Genomic DNA, 10298 nt, shown 5'->3' on the forward strand with positions numbered 1-10298 from the left:
TCTTTCATTTTTCTCTCTAGGGAATTAGTCTGTTTGTTCATGAAGGTGAAATACCCATTTTCCAGTTAAATTGCGGTATGAGTTAGTGAGTCACTAGAAACAGAATAAAAGGAAACATCAGTTTAAAATATGGATTCATGGACACAGTATTAACACTTAATAAACTTTTCAAGAGAAAAAAATTTTAAATTTATAAATTATTTGATGTAATAAGGAAAGAGATAAAAAGAAAATTAAATATAATAAGTGTAGGTAAAATGTCTATCATTAATCTTAAAGTAATCTAATACATCAGTAATTTTCTTCCAATTTTTTATTTTTATATAAGAAAAATATTTTATGAAGGAAATTATATAAATTATTGGCATATTGAGAGAATAAGTAAAGAATTAATAAAGCACTTGAAAAGTTGATGGTAAAATATAACGTATTTTTTCAATTGCATAAGCTGATGGGTTCATGGTGTGGTCGACGGAAGTGGATATCCGTTCAAGGTGAAATGGATATTCCACATCCGTTTTGGCCTTCGCGAGGTTCTGTTTAGGCGACCAACAACAACAATAGTGCATAAGCAGCAACACAATGAAACCAGATTCACGCTCCTCTTCTACACTCCTCCTCTACGCTCCTCTAGTCTAGAAATCAACACCAATGAAAGCAATGAAACCGGAAAGAGAAATGGGAAAGAGAAGAATGAACAAAAAAGAAAGAAAAGAAAGAAGAAAAACTCAAACGAAAATGGGAAGAGAAGAGAGAATCCGTGAGAGATGTGGTGGTGGAGGGTGTAGCTACTGCACGAGTGAATAACAGGTGAATAAGTAAGGTAAAATTAGGGTTTTAAAATATATTAAAAAGTCCTAAATGATAAAAGTAAAAAAGTTTTAATAAAAGGATAATTTTAGAAATAAAATAAATTGGGAAAATGGAGGGAACAAGGGGTGGTGGTGAGGCAGCAACACCCCTTCCACAATGACAACCCAAAACTATGCTTGTCTGCAGAAGGAAAAAGGCCTAAACATTTGGAAAAAAAAAATTGGCCTTTGGAAGAAATTGCCCAATTGAAAGTTTAATTAGGGTTCTGGAATTGAAATTTCAATTTAGGGAAAATTAATCAATGAGAAAACTGATTAGAATTTTAATTAGGGTTTAGAAAATAACATACCTTAACGCATACCACTTTCTTATTATAATTCATGAGAACCTAAATCCTTAATTTAATTATAATTATAATTAAATCAAAATCCTAACTTTTAATATATTATTCATATTAATAAAAAAAAATCCTAATTTCAATCTATTCTAGTTCAATTAGGCGAAAACCATATTTGTATCAGCATAATAATACGCCAAACTTTATTGGTCTACCAAAAATATAATTTATAAAATCTACCAAAAATATAATTTATAAAATCTACTAAACATTCAATAACTAAATCAACACATAAACATTCAACCTTGGTATGAAACATTCAAATTAAATAAACAAATATGCAAATGCAATAAAACATCCATCATACCTCTAAAGAAAGTCAAAGATATATCCACATTCATCATATAATAAAACATTAAACAAAGATAAGTTTCCTCATAGATAAATCCTAAGGCTTCAATCTCCCTTAACACTAAGTTTTTTGTTGCTCTTTCTATTTGATCTTAAATTTCTAGGGTTTCTAAGCATAATCCACCATTTTTTCTATATCGTAATATTTATAAATCAACTCACTCTATCTTTAATATTTTATCTCTTATTATAATATATATATATATATATATATATATATATATATATATACTTTTTTTTAAAACCAACTCTATCTAACCTTTTATTTTATTTATTTATTTCCAACTCTTTTACTTCCTACATCTCCTTATTTAATTTCTACACCAATTAAATAAAGGTAAAAGACTATTTTGCCCTTCTAAAAAAAAATAAAACAAAGGTTTCCCTTAACCTTCTATCTCCCTAGGATTGAACCCACACTCATTCACTTCTAAGCCACCCTTCCATTAAAAAGCCAACACATCACATTGATAATATCACACACACAAATCACTCAATTATCATGTATCAATCATGTGTTGTACTTTAATAATAAAATAATGAAATAATTAACATAGCAATTGCAATTCTAAAATATACCTAAACTTCACACCAATTACCAAACAATAACATTCAAAACTCCAATCACTTATTTCCCTAATTACTACATTTCTCAGATCTTACATTATTCATCTTATTTAAGTCAGTGTTTGATTATATTTTGCTAAGTAATAGAGTAATAAGTACCTACCAACAGGTAATCGATTAGACCGCTTAGTGATAGTCACCATACAAATTGAACATGTTTAGGTGCAGGTACTTAAGACATATTTGGTTTTTTTTATGTGTCATATCATCCTAAGACGAGATCAATATTGATGTGGCCAAAAAATAATCAATTATATACAGTACAGCTCTACGACCACTTGTTACAAAAGGAGGAAAATTACTTTTTTTTTTTCATTTTGCTGAAAGCTTAAGTTTTAAGGAAAGTGCTTTGAAAACAACAAGTCATTCTCGACCTCTCTCATTTTTCATTCTCAACACATAGAAAGTAAGCCAAGTTTTTCTTTCTTCTTCCTCATGTTTTTTTTCATACTACCTCTTCTTCTAATTTAAGGTAATTTTCTTTCAACTATTTATTTTTTTAATCTCAAGATTTTATGTGTTCTTATTAGGAGAAAAATAATTCTAGAATTATTTTTTTAGTATATTACTACCAAATTCTTCTAAAAATAAGGAAGCTTGACATCATATTGTAAACTTCATCTTTGTGATTTTATTTTGTAAATTTTGAATCTATCCAATTTATTTTTTTTGTAATATTGTGATGGCTATTTGAAATTTAGAATCCAAAAGTGAATTTGGGTACCAAAACTTGTAATAGTTTGTTAAGATACAAATCTAACAAAATTTCTTTTTTTGGAATAAAAACGTTGTACATATTTGCTATAAAATTATTATATATACATATTTTGAAAAGGTTAAGCTACATCAATTTGATAATTGTTTCGGTATATATTTGTGTAGGGCTGAGAGCCTAACCTTCCATACGTGCGCATTCCTTCTTCCAACCTCTGAATATCCTGCCGCACTCTTCCACTCTTGATCGGGGGGAGGTACCTGCAAAATGTACTCTGACGCTCAAGTTAGACGTGGGCTTAGTGATTTTTTTTATCACAATGGATTGTTTTGGATCTAGTTCAACGTACCTAGCTTTTGTCCTTGTCACTGTATTTATAAGTGTTTCATAGTTAAAATAAAAACAAACTTATCTTTTGTCTAGTCGATTGTTCATAAACAGCTTATCAATATCCTTCACCAGATATTGTTAACATCATTAAAGTATTATTTTATTACCTGCCGAATAATATCATTGGCTCATTGGCCCTATCCTGTTGGATTTAGCCCAATTAAACTTATTAGCCCATTCCTGCCCTAGTTCTGTTATGGCCTAATATGAGCCACTCAACCTTTGGCCCAATTAAGGCCCAATGTAGACATAACGTTTAACTAGACTGATTGACTCAATACTCCAACCGCTCGGTCTAGACCATATACCATACATATGTCCCCCAAGTTCGAGTTAATCATTTAGTTGTATGGAAGGGTTAACTATAGGACTTATGATAAGCGTCCGGGGTTAAGACCTCTTACTGTGCCTTGTTGGATGAGGATCTGACACTTTTTCAGATAATCATTTGGAATTCCCGCCTTCGAGGCAATTGTAGAGTCTCGTAAGCAAGACCGCAAGATCAAACATAATCCTACGGTGCATATTGCTTTTAGGCGTGTCAGTTACCCCTCAAAAATGCGAAAAGATAATTGAAATCATTTGGTTACCCAACCGTCATTTCTTTGGAAAACTTCCTTCTTTCTCAAATCGTCGACCATTTTCTCTCCATTCAACTCTCACTTCATTTGCACTCTTCACGTAATAATGAATCCTTCTGTAATTTTAAATTGTTTGTCTGAATCCATGGGAGGAAAGGGGCAGGGTGACGTCATTGAGGCACCGGGCACCATTGAAGTAGCATCAGTCGGAGTTCATTGCGACACCGCCATCATCCTTAGTGGTGAGAGTGCCTTTGTTTACGACAATGTCGTGGCTGAAGGCCTTGAGGAAGAAGAAGATTTATCTTCATCTTTGCCCAGCGCCAGCTGATACGAGTGGGCCTCTCAAGATGTAAGTGATTTCCGTAGCCTATTTTGTAATAAATTAACACTACGAGATTGAGTAGAAAACAATTGCATACTTAGAACCCTAAAATGTAGCTCCTTCATTAGACTGTGTGCCTGTAGAGGAAATGAGAGGGTTTTCCACGACAAGGGTATATAAGGCTTATTGCTACAATCTCTTCTGCGTGTTTCTGTTGCATCTCTTGTTGTGCTTGCGCCTGCACCTATATGGTCTACGCTTGTGCCTGTATATGGGCTTGCATATCTCTGATCAGCTCTCTAGTGCTCTGTTGCTCCTCCATATTTCTCGTGGTCACCATTGGGTTACTTCAATTCTCTCGGTCCCATGATGGACGCTAAAATGATTCGATATATATTTGGGTTACTACAATAGCTCGGTCTAGACCATATACCATACAATAATTATATAACATATTCTTTATGATCAATTATATAACATATACTTTATGATCAGATTGATGAGAATTATGAGATTTTGGAAGCTATGCCACCCTTAGTGGTTGGAGCAAGGGTTGAAGGGGAGGTCGTTGCAGAAACAGCCAATGTTGAGAGTACTGAAAGGAAGATCCAGCGGTCCCATCGAAGGATGACACTACCCTTGCAATTATTACATTGTAGATTTTTATGTATTGTCACTTTGAACGCTTTTACCGTCGGTGGTGTGATGCTTTCTATTTTATCTCTTGTAATGAAATGCCTTTGTTTTTATCCTTGATACCTGCAAATCTTAAAGGATTCTGTTTTTGATTTAGTATTGATTACCTTGGAACTATTCAGTAGATGGTTTGATTGTCATGTGATTGTTAATGCTTGAGTGTGCACTTCATACTTTTTTTTGAAGCGTTTGTCTTGACAAAAGAGTTCCTCGTGTAACATGTAGCCTGTATTGTGCGGATTTTGGGAATGTGGTTGCCCATCTTGAACGTTATCCTCCTCCTTGTTGTTGTTTTTTTCTTGAGTTTCTCATGTACTCAATACGAATAAACTCAGTGATCCTTTCCTGAAGCTCATCCATAGTCTTTGGTGATCTAGCATACAACTTTTTAGTAAAATATCTCAGTCGTAAGCACGAAGGACAATTACTGATGATATAAGTGTGATTCACATCTTTAACTCGTCGTGCGGCTTCATTGTACCTTTGTATGAATGCCTTCAAGGTTTCATCCTTCTCTTGTTTGGTGTTTACCAATTCCGTCGGTGTCATCTCCTGTTTTCAATTGGAGGCGTATTGTCTTCTAAAGAGAGTTTCCACGGTGGCGAAGCAATCTACTGTGTTTGGGAGAAGAGTGTTGTACCATTCCAACGCCTTGTCCCTTAGTGACAAGGAGAAGGCTCTACATATGACCAGATCACTGTCCGTGTAGAATGTCATTGCATTAGTGAAGATCCTGAGATGATTATCATGGTCTATCGAGCCATCATACTTCTCTAATGCAGGAGGAGTTTTTTTCCGGCTTAGGAGTTTGCATGATGGTCGTCGTAAACGGAAGTAAACTGGTAGGTCGAATAGTTTGTAGGGGCGCTGGTTCCCTTCTTCCCTGATCGATCGGGTTGGTATGAACGAATGATTGTCTATTATGACTGCCATTGTTTTCACCTTCCCGATTTGAGGCGGACAGTTTGGGAGGAACTCATTCTGCCCTTATTGCTGCAATCTCTTCTGCGTGCTTCTGTTGCATCTCTTGTTGTGCTTGCGCCTGCGCCTGTATGGTTTGCGCTTGTGCCTACATATGGGCTTGCATATCTCTGATCAGCTCTCTAGTGCTTTGTTGCTCCTCCATATTTCTAGTGCTTACCATTGGGTTATTTCAATTCTCTCGACCCCATGGTGGACGCTAAAATGATTCGGTATATATTTGGGTTACTACAATAGCTCGGTCTAGACCATATAATATACAATAATTATATAACATATTTTTTATGATCAATTATATAACATATACTTTATGATCAGATTGATGAGAATTATGAGATTTTGGATTGAGTTCGAAATTTTGTTTGTGATAATTGTAAGCTAAATATTTGAAATATATTGAAGTTAATAATTGTTTTATTGTTATTACTTGAAAATAATCGTATTTAAATATAAAATGTTGTGTAAATTGATTCATTAGTTTATTTAGTTGTGTATGTGTGCATTAAATTCACTCTCATAGTCATTTATCAGGAAATGGGTACGACGACTCAATGTAGAAACAAAAGTCTAACTAAATCACAGTTTTCCATAATATCCATTGATGTTAATATATTTTATGGAGCTTCTTTTAACCAGCGTACGTGATGGAAATGTTGTTTCCTCTGAATACTTAATGAGATTGTTGTTGTTCTTTCTTGTTATAAATGCTATTCATATTGTAATATAACTACTATTTCTATTTTTTATTAATTAGTTATTCTAAACAAATAAATTTAAAGTAATAGCTAACAACGAGTTAGGATGTTATAACTAAGCATATTGATGGTTCAAATTACGTGAATAACAAATTAATTTAGAGGAAAAAATATAATCAATAATATCTCAAATCAGATTATTATGTATCTAGCTTTTTAGTTAATTATAAATTAATTATTCTATAATTAATATATCGGCAAACTGTTATCGTAGGTTAATATCGAATGAATTTTATTTTTGAAACTTAAACTTTTTATTATATTCATATAAATACAACAATTAGTTTATTTTTTTAAACTGTAATTTCAAACTCTTTTGTCAAAGGAATATAATTTCAAACTTAATATTAAACGTTAATGTCATCATTGGTACAGTTAAAAATGCAAAATAATATTATTTATTTACTTAATAATTTATTATTTTAGTATCCAAATTTATACTTGTGCGTTAACTTTTTAAAATAACATTACATATCTCATACGTTTATATTTTACATTTATTATGCTATTAATATTTTATTTCAAAATCAAATGACCTTCTTTATTAAAATAATATTAATTATTTATTAAAATACAATATATATACTTTTCAGCGCAATATCATCTATACTCTGTTTGTGGCAGAAAAGAATAAATACTTTAGTAAACTCTCTTCGTAAAACTTAGAAAAAAAAATTAAAAGGATTTTTGGGTTAAAATAATCAGAAATAAATAGTTAAATTCAGTTATTCTAATTTTAATTATTTAAAAGTTATTATAACCAACTACTATAAATAATACATTTTAAAAAATATCAGAATTTTTTAAACTTTTGAGAACAGTTCGAGTTGAATTAATGATAAAAAATATTTATTTTTATAAAAAAAGTAAGCATGATTCATATGGTAAATATTATTAAACTGGGCATAAAAATTATTTCATACAGCACAAAAATTTAAAAACTATTTTCTACTTTATAGAAAAACTAATTATGTATTACGGGTTAACTTACTAGTTTTAACTTGTAAAAAAGAAAACATTTTCTTTTTTCTTTTTAGTTACTTGTCAATTCGGATTATTTGTAAGCTTACTCACAAAACAACTGAAATATAGTTGTCAAATTAGCTTTCAAATCCATATTATCCTCAAATAAAGAAAATACAGTGGATAGATTAGGATGATATTGATCTAAATTAGAATTGAACCAGTTCAAGTAATCAACTCATAATCCAAATTAAGTTCATTGCGACAACTTAATACGAAAATTAACAGACTAAACCAGTGCGGATAAAAGGCAAAACACCAACATTTTTTTCTCATCCGAATTCAAGGTCTAATCATCCTTTGTTCTAAAGAAAACAAAAACAACCTCCTTGAATGCAATTTTCCTTCACTTGTTTTCTCCGGAAATCTTTGGCAATTGATCTTCTGCATTTGAGATATCATCATGGGAGGGTGTTGCAGTCGTGTTTCAGTACATGATGTGGAATGTTCATGCAACCATAACCATGATGATGGTGCATGTGAACATGGTGGGGACCGTATCATGTCAAGAGGGTCCTCTGGATTTGTATCAATGTACAGCAAAAAGGGTTCAAAAGGAGTTAATCAAGATGCATTGACTGTGTGGAAGGTAAGATTCTTGATGTATATGTTCGCAATTTGGCTTCATTTTATATTTCCCTTTCAATCAATCTGCCTGGAATTGTTTTCGTTAAAGTCTTTAAGGTTGAAAATTACATTTTAGAAGGTGAAATTGCAGATATAAAATTAACTTATAAGGGGTTTCCATCATTAAAACATAATGGTTCCTAGTGAATGAATTCATGGTTTGGATTAATGGTTAATATGATACGTTATCAGGACTTCACTGCAAAGAAGGACATGATCTTTTGTGGGGTGTTTGATGGTCATGGTCCTCTGGGGCACAAGTTTTCACAGTCTATACGTGACAAACTACCCTCAAAACTCTCTGCATCAATCAAACAGTCACAACAAAAGGTCATCAAACACAATGATACTAATGCTACAGATGGAAGTAGTCATAGTAAAGTAAATATGTCCTTTTCTTCATGGGAGGGAAGCTTTATGAAGTGCTTCACTGAAATGGATGAATACCTTGCTAAGAACATAGACTCTAAAGGGTTTTCTGGAGGTAGCACTGCTGTAACTGTTATCAAACAGGTACAATTAGACATTCTCAATTTCATTATCTCATTGTCAGTGCTGCAAGAATGTTACAATTAACCACATTCTTTCCCCTTTTTAAATTTCAGGGTGACCAATTAATAATTGGAAATTTGGGGGATTCACGTGCAGTTCTTTGCAGAAGAACAGATGACAACCATCTTGTTCCTGTTCAACTTACTGTTGACTTGACCCCAGATATTCCAAGTAGGTCTTGGTATTAACTGTTAATCTAAGTTTTCTGATCTTAAAATTTGGTTAAATAGATTAGTTAAGCCCTTATTCATTAAGAACTTATCAAATCAAAGGAGAGGTTATTGATAAGTTGATTCTAAACCTTATTGAAATAAGCTAAAAGAAGTTATTTAGATAAGACACTCTTTCAAATGTCCCTGTCTCTAACTTGCTTTTCTTCTTCAATGTCACTCAGGTGAAGCTTTAAGAATCATTAATTGCGGAGGTAAAATATTTTCTGTAAATGAAGAACCAAGAGTAAATAGAATATGGAGGCCAAATGGGAGTCGCCCTGGACTGGCTATGGCAAGAGCCTTCGGAAATTTTTGCCTAAAAGATTATGGTCTCATCTCAGTCCCTGATGTATCATACAGAAAACTTACAGAGCAGGATGAGTTTGTGGTTCTGGCTTCTGATGGGGTAAGCATTTTCGTATCAAGATCTCAAACATTTGATCAAATAGAGCTTTCAAACAATAAACAACAACCAATTATTATTCCCCAAATTATATCTCAATCAAAAGGGTTTAATTAGTTTTCTTTCTTTTACAGGTATGGGATGTGCTAACAAACAGTGAAGTAATAGACATAGTTGCTTCAGCACCAAAAAGGTCCATGGCAGCTAAATTGTTAGTGGACCATGCAGTTAAAGCATGGAAACGTAAGTATGTTTCCATGGTTGATGATTGTACAGCCATATGCTTGTTCCTGAAGGATCAAACTGTTTTAACCCAATCCTGATACAATGTGAGTGTGAGCAACAACATCCCTCTGAAGCACCTGCATTGGTCATAATCTAGAGATGTAAATACTGAATGTAACGAAGTGTAAATGGCACTAGTAGTTTTAGAATCAAAAGGAAGAATTTGAAGCTCTTGTAGGTTATCTGGATTCAATTTTTGAATCATAATAGCAATGATCTCAGTAGCTTAAGGGGAGTTGAAGCTGATCCTAACTCAATAAGAACTGTACAAATCAAAATGTATAATGTTATTGGGAGGTGGGGGGACTAGAGCAACTTACAATGTACAAATAGTATAGTCAGAAGGTTTTGTTTGGACATAAAACCAGAAGAAGCAATTCTTTCAGCCTTCTATTCTGGTTTGATTTCATGTACAAGACTTTTCTTTTATCAGCCTAGTGCGATGAACTTTTAATAAATTGTAACACTTTTTTCTGGCTTGGATACTACAAAGTTCAATGAAGAACTATGCATACCTCCTTTTCTATTTATGTTCAATTGTTTCTCAATGTGATGTGTTAACTCT

General features: G+C 32.7%; 1 protein-coding gene across 1 annotated transcript; it reads left to right on the forward strand.

The window, feature by feature from the left end:
* The first annotated feature begins 8057 nt into the window (after positions 1 to 8057).
* On the forward strand, positions 8058 to 9817 carry LOC108346595 (probable protein phosphatase 2C 74). The gene is made up of 5 exons (XM_017585663.2): positions 8058 to 8243; positions 8474 to 8794; positions 8887 to 9004; positions 9228 to 9451; positions 9583 to 9817. Exons 1-5 carry the CDS (start codon positions 8058 to 8060, stop codon positions 9769 to 9771), a joined length of 1038 nt encoding a protein of 345 aa, XP_017441152.2. The 3' UTR covers positions 9772 to 9817.
* The last annotated feature ends 481 nt before the right edge of the window (positions 9818 to 10298 follow it).

The sequence above is a fragment of the Vigna angularis genome, chromosome 9, assembly GCF_016808095.1.
Source record: "Vigna angularis cultivar LongXiaoDou No.4 chromosome 9, ASM1680809v1, whole genome shotgun sequence".
Taxonomy (NCBI): Eukaryota; Viridiplantae; Streptophyta; class Magnoliopsida; order Fabales; family Fabaceae; genus Vigna; species Vigna angularis.

What these genes read in the sequence shown, in the direction of transcription:
- LOC108346595 (XM_017585663.2), top strand. Translation starts at nt 8,058, where the DNA reads ATGGGAGGGTGTTGCAGTCGTGTTTCAGTACATGATGTGGAATGTTCA. An exon ending in CTGTAACTGTTATCAAACAG is followed by an intron (nt 8,795 to 8,886) that starts GTACAATTAGAC and finishes TTTAAATTTCAG; the next exon opens with GGTGACCAATTAATAATTGG. An exon ending in CTTGACCCCAGATATTCCAA is followed by an intron (nt 9,005 to 9,227) that starts GTAGGTCTTGGT and finishes AATGTCACTCAG; the next exon opens with GTGAAGCTTTAAGAATCATT.